Source organism: Helicoverpa zea, chromosome 19 (genome assembly GCF_022581195.2).
Source record: "Helicoverpa zea isolate HzStark_Cry1AcR chromosome 19, ilHelZeax1.1, whole genome shotgun sequence".
NCBI lineage: Eukaryota > Metazoa > Arthropoda > Insecta > Lepidoptera > Noctuidae > Helicoverpa > Helicoverpa zea.
In genome coordinates, this window is record NC_061470.1 from 1,225,958 (window position 1) to 1,248,857 (window position 22,900).

General features: G+C 37.0%; 1 protein-coding gene across 2 annotated transcripts in view; it reads left to right on the forward strand.

Annotated features, from left to right (window-relative positions):
- The window catches only part of LOC124639571 (nucleoredoxin-like), a 60,425-nt gene that overhangs the window by 35,614 nt on the left and 1,911 nt on the right, over positions 1 to 22,900 (forward strand). For both annotated transcript variants that reach the window (XM_047177000.1, XM_047177001.1), the window contains 2 exons: positions 20,572 to 20,776; positions 21,360 to 21,450. In XM_047177000.1, the coding sequence (XP_047032956.1) occupies positions 20,572 to 20,776; positions 21,360 to 21,450 (296 nt within the window). The remainder of the gene's footprint in view (positions 1 to 20,571; positions 20,777 to 21,359; positions 21,451 to 22,900) is intronic.

A 22,900-nucleotide genomic window follows, 5' to 3' on the forward strand; every position in this document is an offset into this window, starting at 1 on the left:
ACACTAATAAATTCAATTAAGTAATACAAAGAACAAATTGTTAATGGTATTATCTAAAACAAAATAAGAACAATGAGAGTGAATTTGTCTGATTTGTTTGTTTACATATTTGAGAAAGCGCTGTCACTCGCGCGTAGACAGATATAGCTACTCTACTCTTGACGCGTTCTTTCTCGTTCACTCGCGAGTTTTGATTGGTGGAAGCCGCTCCGTGAGCCGGCTTACCGCTCGCCCTTATTTTGCGAACATCGCGCGGCGCGGCGTGGATGACGTCACGCAAGCGTATTTTTGTATGGAGGAGGAAGCCGCGGCTTATTTAGTAGGAGCAAAATGTTTCAAGTAATTTATAGACAATTTTTTTAACGGTGGTAGGCGTTTTGTTATACCTACATATTTATATTGTGTGGTTTAAATGATTATATTAATTATACCTATACCTATATTATAACTTATACCTATGCTTCTTTCTTGAAATTCGAAAGGGAAGCCGATGGGAATCGGCTTATAAGGACGCCTCGCCACTGCTGACGACATGAAAGTTCACAAAATTATCAAAGACATGTCGGATGCATATCAGTTGCAAGACGACCTGCATAGATTTGAACTATACTGCATCCGTAATAAACTTCAATTAAATGTTTCTAAATGTTTCCTTCTGACATTCTCACGTCGTACATCTTTGATAAATTTTAATTACATTTTAAACAATCAATTAATTAGCAGACTGCATAGCATAAGAGATTTAGGGGTGATTGTGGACGACAAGCTTCTGTTTGATCAACATGTGCATAGTGACAAAGGCATCCAAAGCTCTAGGATTTATATTACGCACAACGGACTGTTTTCGTTCTCTTAAGCCAGTAAAAATCTTGTGTTGCTCTTTCGTACGTAGCCACCTAGAATACGCATCACAGGTTTGGAACCCGCAGTACGAGATTTATAAGTCTCGTATTGAGGGAGTCCAAAGAAAATTCCTACGTTATCTGGATTATAGGGCACAGCAATACTCAGTTGACTACGATCACCGCTGTAGACGGTACCACTTCCTTCCTCTGGAGTTGAGGCGTCACATTGGGGACATAAGTCTGCTGATGGGTGTCGCAAACGGCCATTTTGATTGTCCTGATCTTGTGGCTAACTTGGCATTACGCACGAACCTGATGGGATTACGTCAGCGACCTATATTAAGTGTACCTTTCACATTGACGAATTATGTTAGAAATGTTTTTTCAATAAGGAGCGCACGGAGTTTCAATAGACTCTCGAGTGACCTTGACATCGACTTGTTCTGTACCAGTGTGGTGACACTGCGACGCCTAATGGCACAAAAATTCTTTGTAGCGTAAATAGGATTATTAAATTATTATTCCCTGTAATTGGCATAGTGAAGGAAATTAAGTGCATTTTTAAGTAGTAATAATAAGTTACATATTATGTAACATATGTAATTAATTTCTTTTCTAACAATGGTTTTCTTTTCTTTTTTTATATGTGTGGAGACTTGTAAATAGCTATTTGATAATACCATAGTTATATATCATTCTTTTCTTTTGTTAGTCTGTAAGCCTTCTGTAAAATGTAATAAATAAATAAATAAAATAAATTAAAATAAGTATGTCCGTTTAAGTTAGATGTTAAATATCATATAATCTATATAAAAATAGAATAAAATGAATTATTGAGGCTAAAAAGCTCATAAATATGAATACACACTAGACAGAATGGCGTCTTGTGAAGTTACAGACGAGTCGTTTATCCCTCAGCCAGCAGTCACCATATTTCACCCCGAATTTCTTCTAAATCCTTTTAAATAGTTTTCAAACTAATATTTAGGAGATAAAAAATAAAACCCTGGTGACCCTAATATATGCAGTATTCATAGACAGGACAGTGTCGTTGCAGCAAATTGAATCCGTTTACTTGCTGTTAGCGAGCGATCGATACTTTTTATAACAAACTTCTTGCTTACACAGGTACTGTCTATGCTATTCAAGTTTTGGAAATATATAAACTATATTGAAAGATGAGTTTAAGTTTATTATTATAAGCGTAAGCAATATAGAAAATTAGAAAATCAGTAACAAGTTTTTTATGCTGTTACTTAGCTTATTGGAATACTAGTGTATAATTCTATAATATTTAGGTCATTTCTGTATTTATTTACAGTAATACAATATAATTCTTTATAATTACTATTCCCAAAAAAACTTTCTTCGATACTTAAAAAGGCATGGAATAACCTACCAACACTTATTCCATATTTCACAGAAAATCCAATTACATGGACGGTTATATAAAACAGGACCGAAATCCGTTTCAGAGTTTCAGTGGCCATTCAAAGGAGTTTGGTAATTAAAATTCAGGTTGAGAGGGCACTAGTTAGTTCTGAATATTTGATGGAACCCTTAACTTACAACGAGTGCCTTACATTTATTAATTTTCAAGCCTTTTTACCAGCCAAGAACCTAAATCATAGATTTTTTCGTCGAAGTAAAAATGATGCAAAAAAAATGTGACAGCGTCAGTAATAGGCACAGTAACCCCGTATTCCTTGGCATGCTTCCAAATGGCACGAAATTATTAACCAGAGAGACAACCTTAAAGATTTTTTAAGAGCCCCATACTTGAGGTTTTATTACTAAATCAATGAAAAATATGTACCACTCTTATTTCCAAAGTTCTTCGCAATTAATATTAGCGAAAATGGCGTCAAAAATCTCTTTTCAAAATTCCCGCCCATTCTGCAAGGCAGCAAATATTTAATTTCAAACATCGAACGTTGATTACTGGCAGCTGAGAATTCCATCGACATATCAGATTTAGAGTACATTGCAAATTGCAGACTAAACAGTTGGCCAACAGTTGAACCGATAGTTGGCATTTTTTTTTGTAAAGAAAATCTTGATTCCAATGAAAATTTTCAGTCGCTCTGATACCAGCTAAAATCCAGATCTTTGTAATGTGCGTTACCATTCATCGTCATACTGATTTATGAGCTCAAACAAACTATCGGCCGACTAAAAGTTTGCTGTATGCAACTCTAGTTCTCCTTTAGTCAATCTATTTGCAACTGAATCTCATTATGTCGTCAAAGGGTGATCGTGTCGCGATTGAGAGCTGAGCATGCATTCATACTCTTTGATGTCAGTCGAGTGTCATTATGGTATAGCTTGTGCTATTTTTTTTTTCATTTAGTCTTATAGAAACTTATGTGTGAAGTTATAGTACTTACGTTCTCTAGAATATCTTAATAAAGACTTGAAACATATCCGCCGATTTCAAAGGAAAATTATGAAGCGATTTTTTGTGTAATAGTTGCTGTTCTTCGACCACTGCTTACAGTTTATCGTCGTTTCCAAGAAAAATATATTTTGTGCCCGATAAAATCTATCCCATTTTTCCGAGACATTCCATTTCGAAGCTATAAAAATACAAGTTTACGTGAAAACATTTCGTTGGGTTTTTTTCCCAACTTTAAGCATTATGTAATAAAGAATACAGTTTTCAATTTCTTCTTAGAATCCATTATGATTTTTCCATCTTTCTTAGCAATTCTAAGTATCGAGGTAATTTCAATTAAGCCTCTCAATATCCCGCAAAATAACACGCCATCTTTCATTTTTAATTTTCGAAGCCTATTTTTAACCGTCAATTTTCTTTTACCACCGACCACCGACAAGCCTAATGTTAACTTTTTTTCCTAACTTTAATAGCCAATGCTTCCAGCCAGCTAGTTTTTCTCCATAATTACTTATCTTACCGTTCCTCACGGTCTGGCTGTCATTATGCCCTCAAAGGGATGTAGACGCCATGATTATGTCATGCGCCGTCGACCGAGTAGCTTTGATCTCGTGTCGCATCACTATGCACGTGACAGTTTGTTTCCTTTTTTGAATTGGAATCATAGACATAATATTAGTAAACAGGACTGCGCATATAAACCCAAAAAACGAGCCGAGTGAAACAGTTAGTACGGAGGCTGTCTGTCCCTTTCTAATAGGGTGACTATGAGATTAAGCTATGTGAGACAAATCCGAATTTGCTAAGATTATTAAACACAGATTAGTATTGAAGTTTTAACTTACGCAGTTTGTGACCTTAAAATACTAATAAAGGCTTTTAATAATTAGCGGAAATTAGCAGTATAAAAGCAGGAAGATTCGAAGTGAAGACTGTTTTTTTTGTATTTCTACTTCATATATAGACTGCTGAGCCATTTATGTCGCCTTTCTTCATTTTTTGGGAAGCTATAACAATAGTACAACAGTTTTAAAATCCATCACCCATATTTTGACTCGTTACAAGAATTCATGGGCACCCTAGTTGTTTGGTTTACGAAAATGTTATTATTAGCTAACCTGTGGAACGATATATTGCAACCACCATAGGATTCACTTTTGCAAGTAGAAACGCAACACTTTTTCACCATTTTAATAGTTTAAATTGATTTAATACAAAAAAATATAAACAAAATTTTAAATGCTGATTACGCGCCAAGAATGTTCAGGGTTACCGCTAGAAAATAAAAAAAAGCAAAATAAAAATTTATGTTGTTTATGTTTTAATAATAAATACGAATAAATTAATGCGATTGTTATTAATTTGTTGATTTACAATTGTTAAAATAAGATAAAAATATAAGTGATTCAATTGTTTTTGGGAAGACAAAACTTTTGATCATAACATTTTTTTATGCTGGCAAGGTGTTAGAAAGAGACAAACAGCCTCCGTTCGAACTATCCCTCTCGGCTCGGATTTGCCTCTGTGTATTATGCAACCAATTTAGTACCTTATTGCGTTAGAATAGAGTTCATTTTCGTAAATATATATTTTGAGCGTGCGCAATCTTGTTTAGTAATATTATATCTATGATTGGAATAGACTATGGTTTGTGTTTTGTTTGTGGTGAGTTAAGCGTGCGGGATGTAAATCTATTTGGAACAAAACAGAAGCGGTAGTTAAAAATAACTGTAATTTGGTTTTCACCCATGAAATTCAGGTCTAATAATTTGCATAAATAACAATTCATTGATGAAACGTAGGCTCATAACCAACATCATGAGAGACATTAAGAGCCCGATATCCCCGATGTCGGTGACACTATTTTTATGTTTTTATATGTTTTTCTTAAATAAATATTAAAGAAAGCATATCGAAATTATCCATTGAAAATACCAAAATAGGTACACATGCTTACACTTCACCATGGAAACGACCTATAACTTTATTAAGATATAGTACAACAAACGCCTAGTTACACTTTATTAATTAAAAGATATCAAAACCCCATTTTCCTACTAACAATTTCCAATCAACAACATAAGGTCTATTTTCCCTTGTACACTACAACTATTATACTAAGCCACTCCAGAGGGAAATGACGATAAAATAACGAGTCTTACGGATTGAAATAAAACGAAAATAGACTTTATTAGCCTTTTATATTCTCTCGCAAATTGTGTAGTACTCTAGGGAAATGAAATTGTTGTCCTTAATATCTGAATTTGAGAGCGTTTTTATGGATTTACCTTGTAATGGTTCTATTAAAGGTAATGGGACTCTAGGACGAGATGACTATTATTTTGTTGTCCTGTTTTTCTTCTTTATAAAGGCGAAATTCCACCGGTGTGCGGCACTGTGACAAATAGTGTTTCTTTCTTTCATATAAATGTTTCTTCCGAAGGAAACATACTTTTCAGACTCATCATTTTCAGGATAGATTCCTGATAAATTGGTGATTTGAAAATTTTTTGATAAGTGAAACAGGTTATGAGTCGGAAGAGTTGGTCTTGAATAACATTGTATGGCATTGTTCAATGAAAATAACTCATTTTGTGGTTCTTTACTATCGGAATCTCCGTGAGTGTTGTCAATGGTGCAATGTTACATACATCAAGGGAGTACTTACCTAGAAGATTAAAAAAAACTTTTCTTTCAACAATACATAGAAAATCAATCAAAAACTATTTAATCCATTGAAAAACACATATCAAACAGCAAAGCAGCAAACCAGCTACGAACCGCTACGAGATGCTACGAAAAAACTATTCAGATAACCTACAAAAAATCCTATTAAATTTTTGGTCAAACCAGTACATTCCACCGAGTACACTCACCACCACGGATTACGTAGATATTGCACATATCGGGGTCCGAGGGGTGACGTCACGAGCCCCGTCGGAGGGGGTGACGTCACAGCCGTCGCGACAGGTAGCAGACTAATGGAAGGGGTGGCTAGGGCTGCCGATCGATACCAAATATTTTGAGCAACAAAGGATTTTAAGTGTTATCATATTTTATTGATTTGTATGAAAAATATGATTTTTGAGCAGTATTCTATACCAATAAAATAAAGAGGAAACATTTATTTTTATTGAACCGTAAGTGCTTCGAAACTACCAAACCGATTAGAAAAATTCTTTCACTGTTGGAAAGCTACACTCTTCCCGAGTAACATAAGCTATATTCTCTCCCGGCATGGCCAGTAGGTCTCACGGGACGCCTGTGAAACCGTCCTTTGTTGCGTCTTTTCGCATTTCCATGTGGTTTCCACCAATAGGAAGCTAACAATTCCCGTGTGAAGATATATATAATTTATAGCACTAATACACAACGTTATTTGAAGCTATAAAGTCTTATAAACTCAAGGAATAAACTATTAAAGCTTTTCTCCATATAAAAAGACATTAAAAGATATAGCTGCAGTTTTTATCGTTGTCTTTTCAATTCCGTTTCTTTACCTTTATCTGTTTTCTTCTATGAACGATAACGGACTGAATAACTATCTTAAAAACATAAAATTGACGACATTGTGAAAGTAGCTATTAAAACTTTATGTTTTCTGAAATCTTACTATCTATATACAACATACACCGCAGCATGAAGTTAAAACTATTATGTCCTCTATATTTTATGACAGCGTCCGAGCACATACGTTTTGTAAGGCTCAAATAAATTTAAAATAAAACTGTAACTTTAATGGATGGTTCATATCTAACGGAACATACATCGCGTATTATCGGAGACAAATATAAGATAAAACATTCAATCATTCACACTTAACCGATGATGCGTTTGTGCGTCGATCATACACAATTTACGTCAGATATGAACCTTACCTTAAATTTAAGTAGCTTTCATAACGTCACACCTCACATTACCACAAAACAAGTAAAAATAACTAAAACGGCCATGTTTTTTTTAATTGAAAGCCAGCATTACTCAGCACCTTCAGCTTTAAAAGCAATTCGTTCAAATTAATCGCTTTTGTTTCAACCCCCGGCACAGCCCTAATTAATAGGGTTGTCCGTGCGTCTGTAAGCGTGGCGAAGGAAATGTACGCTCAGCCTTTGGCCTTTGTAATTCTGTGGTTAAAAAAAATGGCGACGCAGGTTTTTTGCGGGGATTAATGCTGAAATACTGAAGAGACTTGTGAAGGGATTAAATTAAGTAATGAAAGTACTCTTAGGTAGGTCTATTTACTTTAGTGAGATAATTGTTATTATACCTGACTCAGAATTTTTTTCAGGAAAGTCATGCTTGTGTGTTATGTAAAAACAAGATACTTAACTTAATTGTACATATCTAAAGGTAGGTTCAAAATAGGTTCTAAAAGACAACCACGTTTTCGATGATGTTATGAAACAGTATTAAACTAAAAGAAATAAGCCTTCAAATTATACATATATTAAATAAAATATATCAATAACCAAATACATTGCGATTCCAGTATTCACAATCAAAAAACTATTTGGTATTAAAAATCAACTATTCTATCATAGAGAAAAAATGCAAAACGCAAACCTTTTTTCCAAATGGAATACGGATGGCGCGTGTTTGTTTTTCATCCCATTTGTCTGTGAGTTGGCAGCGCCGAGACCATAATGGCGGCAATTGGTGAATTCTGCATCTGTTTCCCGCCAATTTGATCCAGCCAGCAAAAACGAACTACGAGTACTCTTTTCGAAAAATGATTTTGAAAACGTATTATAAGTTGCGTTGTATTGAAATGCGTATAAAAGCACGCAAGAGATATTGCGCGTATATCATATCTTAATTATTTGTGGGCAGTCATAAGCCAACTATTCTGACAACTAATCCTACCCTGGGGGTATTGGGTTGCGCGGGTAGCTGGATTGAGGAGGTCAGATAGGCAGTCACTCATAATAAAACACTGGTACTCAGATGCATCCGCTTAGACTGGAATCCTACCCCAGTATAGTTGAGAAAAGGCTCGGGAAGTGATGAAAAGGGAAACCTCCCATTGCGATTTTAATAGCACCATAAAACCCACTAATGAAAGCTAATGAGAAAAGCTTGTTGACAAGACATATAAAGCTGCTAATTACCTACTTGCACCAATTTTCTTACCCAGTTACCCCAAAAATGATAGCGCTCATGAAACCCATTTTTATCTCGACGGGACCAACACAAAGTTTATACAGCCTTCTCCCCTCAGAAAAGATAATTTTCACATAAAAGTGAATGCCTGTAATAAAGTCCGGGAGCTCAGGATCCTCAATTTTTTGTAGCTTTTCGAGTACCCAGTTGTTTTTAAGTTGAAGTTTTAATTAAAAACTCACGCTGTTTAAGTAAAAAATACACCGCGAGCTATTTGCGTTAGGAACAGATTATGATATTTTGGGGGAAAACAAAACTTGTTTTGTTTGGAGCTTTGTTTATAATATATTTGGTTCAAATTAATTTGAATTTTATTTACTTTATTGTATGTGACATAATTGAATATACCTACTGTGAAAACATACCTAATATTCACAAACAATAGCATAAAAAAGAGCGTATCATAAAATAAAACGTTATAAAAATCTACAGAGAGATTCTATTCAGTTCATAGCGAATAAAATCCTCTTACACTCAAAAGCCACGGCATTCACGCAACATATTCTCACAGATCTTTATTACGTTTCCATCATTCCTCCATTGCATTGGCATAATAAGCCACCAGACGTTTGCACAAAAAAAAATAAACAAACGTCAGTTGAAAAGGGCGCGAGTACGCCGAGTTTACCACGGGAAGTGCGTACAAGTCATGGAGGAAGGAAAGATGAGCGGAGGAAGGTAGGCCACTTGCCTTCTAGTAGGTAAAGCAACTTAGTATAGGTCTGATCAGTTACTAGAACTTACAAGTCGTTTGAAATCAAAATCAAAACCAATCTGTCAAAAATTGGTCTTAATTGATTGGTGATTTTATTTTGAAAATAATGGGCGGGTTCCATAGAAGGCATGTAAGGGAGAAAATAGTAATGTTCCTTTTCCCGCCCACCCGCATTTTCATTGTCATGGCACCTCCACTACTCATTTCGTTTTCCATGACGGTGAGTTTTGCGCGGGAAGTGCGTACGAGTGCTGTCATGGCGTCAAGGCTTGCTCCCTACACAGTTATCGGCTTAATTTAATTGCGTAGCCCGAGCCCGTGCCATTTTGAATGGCTTTCCGCCACCGCCTCACTTTGTTTGTGTTGTAAATGAAATTTGTTGTAAATACGTATAAACGACGGCGACATTTTGTTTTGGAATGAATAGACGTTAAGTAGAGCTGGGGAAATGTATCGTTGAGTTGGCAACGTTTGCGAAAATTAAATTACGGTTCTTTTGTTAAATTTTCTCTCCGTAACAGCTCTGCCAAATTGAACTCTAATTTTCAGTTTTTTTTTACTTTTCCAGTAGCTTTTTCTTTCAGCTTTACTATTATAGACTAATCGACATCTTGACTAAGGGTGCTAAACAAGAAAAATAAGAATGAAGTTAGCCTGAACTTATAGGTTCCTACAGACTTCTTAAAGACATAGTTATAGTATTGCTAAGCTACTATTCACTCTCAGGTTCTTAATATTAGAATTTCGTTAATCTCAAGATTTCACGAATTACGTAACTACATACAAACTTGCCTATACTTACGTACGTTATTCTCCAGCAACATTCCACCTGACTATACCTACCTACATATTATAGTATGATACACTTACCTAACCCGATACTTATTGAGTTGAACCCGAGGGTCCGAGTAAAACCACAGTCCGTAAAACTAAATCCCCGCTCGACCGCGAAAGCTATTCGTTCAGGCTTTCCGATTTAATTTCAGCCATACCTTTATCTTCCTTTCGTGAACTAAACTAAATAGAATACTATTAGAGAGTCCATCCAAACCCTTTTAAAGTAAAAATGTTCTTTTCTAAAATGGAGAATGGAATATGGTTCTTTTTTCAAGAGCCTACTTTATGGAATTGATATCCTTTATGTACCAGGGCTGCGGTAACTCTTTCGAACAATCCCGAAGCCCCGGCAGGGTTTGTCCCTAGTCAGTGGGGCCCACTAATCAGTCATATTATCTCTCATCTTATTTGTAAAAGGAAAAATAAAATATTTGGGCTCCACATTAGTTTAATCCTAATAAATATTAGAGGACAGGAGCCCGTTATTTGTGCCAGCGGATTTTCGTGAAACGCCTGCTTTTGTTTTAAAACTGACAGCTACAAATAGTTTAGTACTTTTCGAGATTTATTTGTCTACCTTTTGGTCTCAAATTGAGACAATATTTATAGATTGCAAAATTTATACTGTTACAGATATAATGCATCTTTATCCTACCTAGGTATATCAATAATGTTTAAAACAATCACAGAGCGTCTTTGTACTGTTGATGGTCACTTGTTATGTCTGTATTTCTCAATGATAATGCATAAATTACTGACGGAAAACCAACAGTTCTCACGATTGGTTCCCACAAATTATTCACCGTGAAATGATATCGGAATAGAATGCAAGTTTAGTACTTCCAGTATGATTGATAAGTGAATCTATTTGAAATGGTATAAACGAATAGGAATAATAATAAATCGCTTTGTGGCTTTTCAAAACTTTCAGAAGGCACCACGGAGTCTGTAAGTCGGCTCTAAATGTAGAGCTTGTTAAGTGATCAAACCTGCAGCTCACTCAATAAGAAGAAGGGAATCATTACTGTGATGGAAAAACTGTTTTTCGCTGCTTTTCTTAATATTAAATTTGCATAAGTACACCTAAGTGTACCTTCTACAGAGTACCTATGATATGAAGTATTTATTTACTGGACTCCCGCCAAACAATACCCACTTCAAAATGTCGATGACAATCAGTTCACAACGTCCACAGATCTTCTATTCGCAAACAACAGCAGATAAGAATTTTCTCCGAGCATTCTTAGCAGATTTCTCTAGCTATAAATGTGCGAACAAAAACGTTGCAATTGCAATAGATATCATTTGTAGTATGCACATTACACACGACGAGTTTGTGGAGAAAGCTAAACAACAATTTTATTGTTCACTTTTTTAGCAAGTCATACTTGTGGTTCTTCAGAATTTTAATACACAATTACTTTAATGAATAGTTCGAAAATATGATAGTTAGGTACTACTTATTAATTTAAATCATATAATTATTATGCATATTAAGTACTAATTCCCCAGCTTAGATCAACTGATGCATAAAATGCAATTTCGCGCCACAATATCAGACAAAGGTATTAGTGTATTCTGCCAACCCTTGAAATGATCCCGCTGAGTTCTCAATTAAAATAAGATTGGTATAACAAACAAATCTAAATTAAATACTAACCGTAAACCTACCCACACTGCAGACTAAAAAGTTGGCCGACTGTTACCTCGATGTTTGGCAATTTTTTTTTTAAGAAATCGAGAAATCCGTCGAAATTTTTAGTCGCTCTGTTATCGGCTATATCTAGATATCATTCATTTTCATATTGATGAGCGGATACAAACTATCGGCCGACTAAAAGTTTGCAGTGTGCTGGTGCTGTAACAGTAATTGTGTACTCTCAAGATTTATGTCTATCGAAGGGTTAAATAAAGCCAAGACGTTTATTAAGCCCCATTTCCCGACATTGCGTTGCGGTCAGGTGTTAAAAGATTTATTTTTACCTGGCAACATTGAAAGGTAAGAAAACGTGGAAAGTGTGTGTTGAAGGAAAAAGGTTTTATTAGGTGAGGAACGGCCATTTTGGAACATTAAGAATTTGTGAGCCTCAGAGCTTAAAAAAGATTCATGCTTAAGGTAAATGAGTATGTAACTTCTGTAATTTAATATATTTTGTTAAGTTTTTGCGTTATTTCTGCCTATTAGGGCGTTGCCCTCATTATAAAACGCCTGTGGGGAGTCGATAGCACACCCCTTTTAATTGACTTTTAATGCAATCCCACGGTAGCGATATCAAAAATTAAATTGGCTGCGTTTTGTTTTTTTTTTCTAAATAAGCAAGCATATTGTAATAATCTTAGTCCGCTACCAAATATGGCCTTTTGGGCTTATTTTGTTTGTTTGTTAAGTTTCTTTTGGGTACAATCAAGACCATATTCCTTCTTACTATTTATGTACCACTTCATCCCAACTACTACAGGTCCCAAATACCCAATAACAATTGTCCCTTATCTCACCAGTTTACATTAAAACAAACTTGTGCCGCAATATTTATCGAGGGCCCAAACTCGTAGTAAAGCCAGGACGCTTATTACGGCCGGGTAACCCGTTACGGCAACCCGATTGGGGTAAAATGCCGATTACGCGCCTGTGGGGAGAAGATAACCCACCCGGGTGGGAGGTAAGGACTGGTGGGCTAATTGGATAGATCAGATGGCAAGCTTGAGATTATAGGAGGATTATTTTGGTTGAGTAGATTTGTATCATATGCATTACATTATATACTCTTTACTCTCATTGTAAGCTCTACAGAGCTTCAAATATAAAACCGCTGTTTTTCCGGTCTGATTTCACTATCCTCCTGGTGAAGCTACTTCCCGTATCTGCATAAAATATAGCCTTTGTCACCCAGAGATAATGAAAGTAGATGAGAAGAGATATGATAGATAGGGTGGTCTCAATAGTAAGTACCGAAGTATCTTTTATGTCGTGACTATAAAATCAAGCGCTCAGTGCATCCCTAACCTTTTTCTTGAAAAGACAAATAAAAGCTTCAAATTACCTCAACAAATAACAACAGAAAGACAGCTACGAAAAGTTCAAAGTACTCTAAAGTTGCACTAAACCTTCTCAATTCCCTGCAAAACTATTCAGTTCCCCTTTAGAACGTTATCACAGTTTTATGGCAAACCCTCTCCCCTGATCATGGGTATAATCACGGAGTAAGGAAAGTTGAGCGGAGATACCATAATGTAGGTCAGGCGCCTTCTTATAAGTCAAATACGTATTGTGGGCATGACCAAAACAATCAGTTACGTGTGAAGTAACAAGGCGTTTGAGTTTCTTGGGGCATATGTCAACAATTTTTGGTGTTACAATTTTTTTTATTTATTTAATTTATTTATTTAAAAACATACACACTATCATTACAGTTTACAACCAATTCAATAGTGATCATGAATGAAATCAAATCAAAAATCAAAATACGTTTATCCTCAGGCTGCATTGGCCCATAGATATATTATATATTATATACCTTAAAAACTAACGTACATATTGTTACAAAAAGTGATCGGGTCCAAAGAAGGCGTATAAAGGCGAGGACAGTAACGTACCTCGTCCTCCGCTCACTCGCATTTTGGCGCGCTACTTTCTCAGGAGATTTTCCGTTACGGCACCTCCGCTAGTCATTTTGTTCTCTCTGTTTATAATCCTCTGCAGAAAGGGAATCAAATTCAATGGCCGAGCTGACTACGTGACTCGAGCTTTCAACTCAGATTCAGCACTTTCTTTCTCATTTTATTTTCAGTTGTACAAGAGCTTTTTCAAAATTATTATTTGAATTTGTCGCTCTTGTGATTGGGTTATGAAAGTATTGTATATTGTGAAAGTTTCATTTATTTATTCATGAGTAAAAGACGCAAGTAAAGTTGGAGAAACTCGCTTTAAAATTGGTCCAAAGTTTCTGCACGACTGTTGAACAAGAAATTATGAATTCGTTTTGAAATGTATGCTAATTCGGCAATTTTCTTGTGTGTATAATATGCATGTACCTAACTCCCGAAGTTCTTGGTTTATTTTGACCCTAAAAAATAACGATTTAAGCAGAGCAGAGGCACTTACCGTCTTACCACAATAGTTATTTGTTATACAAGAGTGCAAAGTTGCTTTTTAACCGCGGGCTCATTTTGATGACCGAGCAAGCGAAGGATTCTAAAATTGAACAAAAATTTGACACGAGCGTAGCGAGTGTTTCAATTTTAGAATCCTGAGCGATAGCGAGGGAATCAAAAGAGCACAAGGTGAAAAATCTTTGCACTCGAGTGCAACACGTAACTTTTCATCCCACCTCATCGAGGAAATTTCTAAACTCAAAAAAAGAAAATGGCACGCACGTCACACATGGCAAATTAAAAAGATGTAAGTACCTATTAAAATTGATTTATGCAAAAACTCAGTTTAAAAATGTAATGAGGTTTAAAATCGACCTCAAAACAATAAAAAATAATAATTTCATCCCACTTAATCGAGGAAATTACTAAATGCAAAAAAACAAAATGGCGCGCTCATATGAGTATCAAATTAAAAAGAAGTACCTATTAAAGTTCATTTATTTTAAAACTTAGTTTAAAAATGAAACGAGGTTAAATATATATGTAAAAACAATAATAAAAACTACTTAATTAAATGAATAATTATTATAAGCAGTACTTTATTTGTTTTCATATGTATTTGTTTGAAAAGTCTTATCAAGATTGTCACAAATGGAGTATTGCACACGATGTTCTAAATTCAAATCACTTTGCCGCTCTAGAGGATAAAAACGGCTTTTGCGCTCAGATATCAAAGGGTAAAACTACACTTTCCGAGATGGTGGGATGAAAATGCTATTTTCCAAGTACCAGCGTACTAAAACGGTAATGAACGTGAAACACACCATTAATTATCAGGTAATGTAACGTGGATCGTGTTTTGTTACTAACGGGTAACCACGGGCTAACCGCTGCGAATTTACTATGTGAAATTACCAGGTATAGCTGCGTAAATACATAGTTTTATTAAGCCTAATCTTTATTTATATTATGGGGAATTATGTCCGATCGGCCTTAGCGGTGGTTTAGGTGTATTTTGGTGTAGAGAAAGTTTAGGTAATAACATTTCAAATAGGCCTTCTGAAACATCACACTGATCCTGAAAGTCGGTCTCATGGAGAAGAAAAAAACTCCATGGACACTCGTTTTTTTCGAAAGAGGAAAAAATATCGGAAGAGGTAGCTATGCTAAATAGCATTTTATGCAGGCTGAACTGTGAATCACCTTTGTAGTAAATAGAGCCTAAACCATCTTAAAAAGACAGTAAATATTGTGTAGGTAGGTATATCTTTAACTAATATGTGTTAATATGCTAACAGCTAACTGTTTGTTGGATCCTACAATGATTACCTCGCATGTCAACAAGTAATTTTGTTCAATGTAGGTATCACATTACGGGGCCCAGGTGAACTATTCCAGCGTCCGATGTAATTACCGAGTCACCCCTACATCGACGCTGAGTTACGAAGGGCTGCTTAATTGAAACCTACCCTTGTGCAAACCAATCATATTAAAATCATAAACATGTACATATATTGATTGTTTGGTTATTTAAATTATAAGTCATAGAACGGGCTATGTATACCTTTGCCTAAATCCTGTACATAAGAAAAGTAATTCTATTGGTCAATCTATCTTTTAAGACATCCTTTTATGCTCAAAACTAGACACTAACATAACATTAAGAGAAACCTGAAGAATTTTACCTCGGAAAATTGCCATTTCATAATACTACTCAATTCATTTCTCGTATTTTCGAAGCAACGCGGAAATGTTATTTGGAGTTCTCTTATTCTTCTCAACACAATATCTACAACAAAATTTAATCTAAAAGCTCCCATGGATATGCTAATCTTCTTTTATTGCGAAAAGAAGTAAAGTTTGTACACAATGTTACGTTTTGTTATGCTTATTTTTCGGCGGGGTGTCATGGCGCCGAAGCGTAATGGCGCGCAAGTGAATTATGGAGGGAAAATATTATCGTTGCGTTGCGTAAGAGAATATGGCTTATTTATCTAAATAGGTAGGCACGCTACCGAATAAATGATTTTAGGAAAGGTAAATTATGGTTGCTTTGTTTATTTTTCGTGGAACTCGAAACAAGTTTATGAGACAATCATGGAACGGGAAGCCATACCTATTGGTGCCGTGGCTTGGCTTGACTAATTGAATTTCGGTAATAATACTTTTTGGTATCAATACATTTATTTAGTTATATTTGCATTGACAACTTTATCAAACCACTGGTCGTTTTACCGCGTTTCACCCGCATCCCGTAAGAAATACTGACCGTACCGGGATAAAAAATGTACCTATGTAATAACGGCATCCACGGCCGATTTCGGCCACGGCGGCTGTTCTCATTTAAGGAGATCAGCCAGCTGCGCAGGACATATTATAGTGTATGAGCATTTGCGCAAACACAGGTGCACTCACTATTCCTTCACTCTCATAACCCGATGGGATGGCAATCCGACACGACCGGAAAGAGATCAGGCGCAGGACCGACATTTACGTGCTCTCCGATGCACGGGTGAATCAATCACCAACTTCCAGACTACGGGCTGCTTTATGAAAGTTTAAGAAAACCCACAAAGCGATTTTGGCCCGACCCGGGAATCGAACCCGAGACCTCGAGCACAGCAGCCGCGCTTGCTACCACTAGACCAACGAGGCAGTCTACCTACCTATGTACCTACCTATTTACCTAATATACCTATGTATGCCTATGTATCTATGTGTACCTATGTATATAGTCTATTTTACCTGGGTGAGAGTGTAGCTTTCCAAAAGCGAAAGTATTTTCCAATTCGGTTCTGTAGTTTCGGAGCCCTTAGGATACAAAGAAACAAAAAATGTTCAGATCACGAAACGGGAAGCCGAAGGACTAATTGAAAAAAAAAATACTATAATGACATCTACACATTCACATGCCCATAGCTTACTTCATAAAAACATATCCTCACCCTCAATTTGGAAGATAAGCAAGTCTAAACACTGGCTTTCTCAACGCCTTCTTTAAACTAATCAATCTTCCAATCGCTGACACACCACGCCATGTCCTGTCGTCTCCACAATCCCAAGATCTTGGGGATAAACCACGGTCGTCAGGAAGTCGTTTGTCAGACAAACTCCTGCTACATTAAACTCCTGCAAAGTTGCAGTCATCGCCCATTCTGTTCAAATGCGTTCTATAGCCGTGTTTTGTTTTAAATTATTACTTTTGCAGACTTTTGCTAGTTCGTGACGAAGAAGTATGGGTGAAATATCTTACTTATATTATAAATGTGAAAGTTTGTGAGAATGTATGGATGTATGTTTGTTATTCAATCACGCAAAAACGGCTGAACCGATTTGATTGAAATTTGGTATGTAGATAGGTGATACCCTGGATTAACACATAGACTACTTTTTATCAACACACCAAGCGAGCGAAGCCGCTGGCGGAAGCTGGTGTAAAATAGTTAAGTTTGCGAACTATTGTAAAATCGGTGTTGCGAGTAAAGTTTTAGTCACCATAAAATATAGTCATGTCAAGGTTTTAGCAATATAGCTTTGATTTTCATCGACCGCAAATCGCTAATGTAAATACATACTAGCCCGGAGTTACTACATATATGTATAGGCAGGTTAAGGTTACCTTAATGATCATGAATCAGTAGTCTATTGATGCAAACCCCATGAAAATCCCATGCAGTCGTATCCGAGTTTACCTAAGGGTGCGTCCACATCTGGCGAATGCGCCGCGAATGCGCAGCACGCGAGCCGATCGCGAGCTGTTCGCGAGCTGCGCGCGTGCATTTTTGTTCGTGCGCCGCTTCTGCGCCGCCCGCGCGCAGCTCGCGCGCGACCTACGCGCCGCACGCGCGCGGCGCGCAGGCGGCGCGCGACGTCTGCCATCTTCGATAGTACCGAGCCAATATACGGAACTGTAAGGGCGAGAACTGATTGCGCGCAGATCGCGCGCCGCTCGCGCGCCGCTCGCGCGCCGCTCGCGCGCCGCTCGCGCGCCGCTCGCGCGCTCTATACGAGCCTTGCGTGAGTTGCGCTAAAGAGGCGCACCGAACTATTGCAGTGACTGCACGCGCGCAGCTCGCGGACAGCTCGCGATCGGCTCGCGTGCTGCGCATTCGCGGCGCATTCGCCAGATGTGGACGCACCCTATGACAAACTGACAGACAGTGGGGGATTTAGTTTTATAGTTCACTCTATATATTGACGTAGTAATGGTGTGTGAGGGTGGCCCTTAGTTTAAGGAGTCGATAGGCAACTTAACTTCCTCGTCAACACCATAATAACGATCTAAGTTGCGCTCGTAAAAAACTCATTTAATCGTTAACTGCTTTCTTGACAGCCGATTACTTAGAATTGGGTTTATCGACTTTCTTGATAAGTAAATACCAATTCATGCTTATTCTCTTAGAATTTTTAGTTTGAAAATTATTTAAAAAACTGCTTTTGTATCATTGACATTTAGCACAGTTTATTATGAGAATAGAGACTACTTCATTTTTCTTCAATTTCCCTTTTAAAAAATTGCCTCTGTTCCCTTTTTCCATTTTCCGACAGAATGTGTAAAAAAGGAAAACTTCTAAATAAATACATAGTTTTTTATAAAGCTGTTGTCATTTTCCATTCTCAAAACACTTAGCCTTAACCTGAACTTACAACCAAACACTGAAATGCCAAAAATCGTCTACCAAGCTTAACATTATAGTAGGTACGTCAAATAGTGCCGTAAACAAAAAAACTTGACGATTCCCGGCTCTGTCCGTGCCAGGCGTAGTAATTTATAGTAAAGCGCCCAACTAACTTGATATTCGCGTGAATGCCATCATTTATATACAGGAGCTGGCAGTTATTTTCACCCTCAACCTCCCTTATTGGCGCGTTAAGATATGGCCTAAATCGTAGGAGGCCCGGGGTTTTATGGGCCTTGTTTATTTCGCCTCCGTGCAATTATTTACAGGGGTTAGAAGCGAAAATGTTGATTTGGGCTCGTAACTCGACATCACCTTCGTGCCTAGATTGCTGTGACTAGTTATTTTGCAGTAGAAAATATGGTAAAGCATAAAAATCGCAGAATTGTCTTTGTATGCTGCTTTTGTAAACTTAACATGATCAAATCTTACAAAATACGTACAGTACAGCAAAAGCAAAAAACAGTACAGTACAGTACAGCAAACGTATCCAAAAGCAAATAAAGTCAAGAAAAGCTGAAAATAGATCAGAATGAAAATCAAAAAGCGTTTATTTAAATTAGGCTTCAGCTCACCGCTTATCGAACGTCAGTATTACATGAGACTGCCCCCCAAAAACACCACTCTTCACGACGATAGTCTTTCCTTCTCAAAACTTATTTCACCTAACTATCAAATAAAGCAAAACAATTTCGTCTCCTGAAGTGCAAGCAACTGTTTACTTCAAAGTTTCTTCAACTCCTAAATCGATAAACAACAAGAAATTTAAATAGCAATCCCGCCCTAATCCGTATTCATTGCAGCCAACTTACCCCGGGATCCACAAACAAAATCCCGCACCGGGGCGGGACTCCGGGACTTGAGAATTACAATTTATCTATGTATGTTGCAATCAAGTTTCTTTTGGGAACGAAGGAGCTTGCCCCTCACTATTTTGTTTTGTGATTTATGTCTACAATCCTGTTTTTTATTGTGTTCAGAAGTTCTATGTTGGCGATTTTGTTTTGGTATATCGAAGTTAGTAGCTCGTAACTGATCCAATTTTGTAAAAAACTAAAATGGTTTGGTTGAAAAAACTGGGTTGCAGCTAGGTTTTCAAAAAGGTCCTGAATTTCTTCTGGACGGCTTTTCAATCTCTTTTTAAAATTATACTTTTAAAGCAGTCAACTCTATTAAGTAGGTGTCTTAAGAACATAGGAAGGTATTTCTAATTCCCATTGTAAAATCGTGAAAATGGCTTGTGAAAATTCTGAAACGGAAAATTACAGCTTTGTTTATTTATGATTTTACATGGAATGCTCGTAAATAAAATACCTTCTATTTATTACTTGGAAGGCAATATTGCAGTCATAAATCAGCATGAATAAAATTCATTTTGGTATCGAATGATTCATGCCTTAATTTTCTCCTTTGGATTAGATTGTAATAAATAAATTACTGATAACTTCTTACTTAGATACATATTTTTACTGATTATAAATGCGAAATGAACTCTGCCTGTCTGTCTTTTACTACAAAACTACAAACCCGATTTCAATGAAAAGTACACAGATAATCTAGAACTATTTTGGATTAGCGGACGGAGCTTTTTTGTACTTGGTTGCCTGAAGTGGTTCTCCCATAACTTGGTTGAAACTACGGGAACAGCTAGTTAATACATAAACCTTTTTTTGGAGCCTTCCAAAAATTTAAAACTAGGTCCTAATTCCACACCAGAGGTCATAAGGCAGATTGAGAGAAAACTGACACTAGGGCTTGTTACTTGCACCTTGCAGCTCACCTGATGAGAAGAACAGGAGCTCCTAAAATGACTTACCAAAATTCACAACGAACCTCCTTCTCTTCCAGGAGCGAACAATCCTACAACCGCACGGTACAATCCGTCTCCTCAGTTGGTGCACTCTCCGTGCCCTGGTCAGCCACGGACGCGCGTCTCACCATGCCTGCAGCACTGGGCGTCGCAGGGATACCGGCGCTCGTCATCACTGATGGAGCCGGCAAGATTCTTACTGCTAACGGCAGGCAGCATTTATCTGCTGATCCGCTTGGATTTGTAAGTATAGTGTTTTGTTTTTGGAGTGTGTTTGGTACATGGGGAATGTGACCCGTTGCGGGTGTACCGGCGCTCGTCATCACTGATGGAGTCGGCAAGATTCTTACTGCTAACGGCAGGCAGCATTTGTCCGCTGATCCTCTTGGATTTGTAAGTAAACAATTTCTTTAGGATTAGTGGTTAGAATTTTACGTTAACCAAGCCTGTACGTGCGACACAGTCCGAGCGGAAAATTATGTGCCGTTCCAGCTGGCATCTTTTGTACGCTTCATACCGCCTGTACGAAGCGAACGTTGTCTAACAGAAAACCCGCTTACTGCAAGCTCTGTAATATGGGGAAAGTGGCCAAAAATGCTAAATTTGCTAAAAACGACGACTGGAGTCATTTAATGCCACGATTTTGGGCAGTAGTGGTCTGTACGTATATTTTGACAACAGAAATCGACAACTTCGAGGCGGAAAAGTAATCTGAAAAGAACTAAACAATCATCCAAGGCCTGAGATTGTATATGAGATCTGTTCAATCATTGGATTGTATCAATTAAAGCCAATTTCTCTAATAAAATTGTTATTTTTTTCACAGAACTTCCCGTGGGCGCAACGACCAGTGTCAGTACTGACGGAGCAAGCGTTGCTGAAAATGGCGCGACACCCGGCTGTCGTTCTATTTATTGGTAAATACTTATTTATTTCTGACATTATATCAACGACTAGCTGTTTTACTGCGGTTGCATCTGCGTTCCGTTTAAACCTCTTCTCGTACTTTGGTAAAATATAGAATGATTTTTCCCAATCAGTTCAGCAGTTTTGGAGCGTCTAGGCAAAGACATAATATTAGTAAACAGGACTGCGCATATAAACCCAAAAAACGAGCCGAGTGAAACAGTTAGTACGGAGGCTGTCTGTCCCTTTCTAATAGGGTGACTATGAGATTAAGCTATGTGAGACAAATCCGAATTTTGCTAAGATTATTAAACGCAGATTGGTATTGAAGTTTTAACTTACGCAGTTTGTGACCTTAAGATACTTATAAAGGCTTTTAATAATTAGCGGGAATTAGCAGTATAAAAGCAGGAAGATTCGAAGTAAAGACTGTTTTTTTTGTATTTCTACTTCATATATAGACTGCTGAGCCATTTATGTCGCCTTTCTTCATTTTTTGGGAAGCTATAACAATAGTACAACAGTTTTAAAATCCATCACCCATATTTTCACTCATTACAAGAATTCATGGGCACCCTAGTTGTTTGGTTTACGAAAATGTTATTATTAGCTAACCTGTGGAACGATATATTGCAACCACCATAGGATTCACTTTTACAAGTATAAACACAACACTTTTTCACCATTTCAATAGTTTAAATTGATTTAATACAAAAAATATAAACAAAATTTTAAATGCTGATTACGCGCCAAGAATGTTCAGGGTTACCGCTAGAAAAAAAAAAAAATATGTTGTTTATGTTTTAAGAATAATAATTTATATAAATAATTTATTCGTATAATAAATTAATGCGATTTTTATTAATTTGTTGACTTACAATTGTTAAAATAAGATAAAAATATATGTGATTCAATTGTTTTTTTGGGAAGACAAAACTGTTGACCACAACATTTTTTTATGCTGACAAGGTGTTAGAAAGAGACAAACAGCCTCCGTTCTAACTATCCCTCTCGGCTCGGATTTGCCTCTGTGTATTATGCAACAAATTTAGTACCTTATTGCGTTGGAATAGAGTTCATTTTCGTAAATATGTATTTTGAGCGTGCGCAATCTTGTTTATTATATTACATCTATGGTCTAGGGTCACACAAACAAGTCTCCTTTTTATCATACACACATATTCTCCCTATGTATACTCCCTGTATACTATCTATGTACCTACTCCCCCTATGTACTCCCTCTATGTACTCACCCTATGTACTCCCCTTATGTACTCTCTCCATGTACACCCCCAAAATGCTCCCTCTATGAACTCCGCCATGTAGGTACTCCCCCTATGTACTCCCCTTATGTACTCCCTCTATGTATTCCCCCTATGTACTCCCTCTCTGTACTGCTCTTACGTATTAACTCTGTGTACTCCCCCTATGTACTTTACCTTCGTATTCCCCCTACGTACT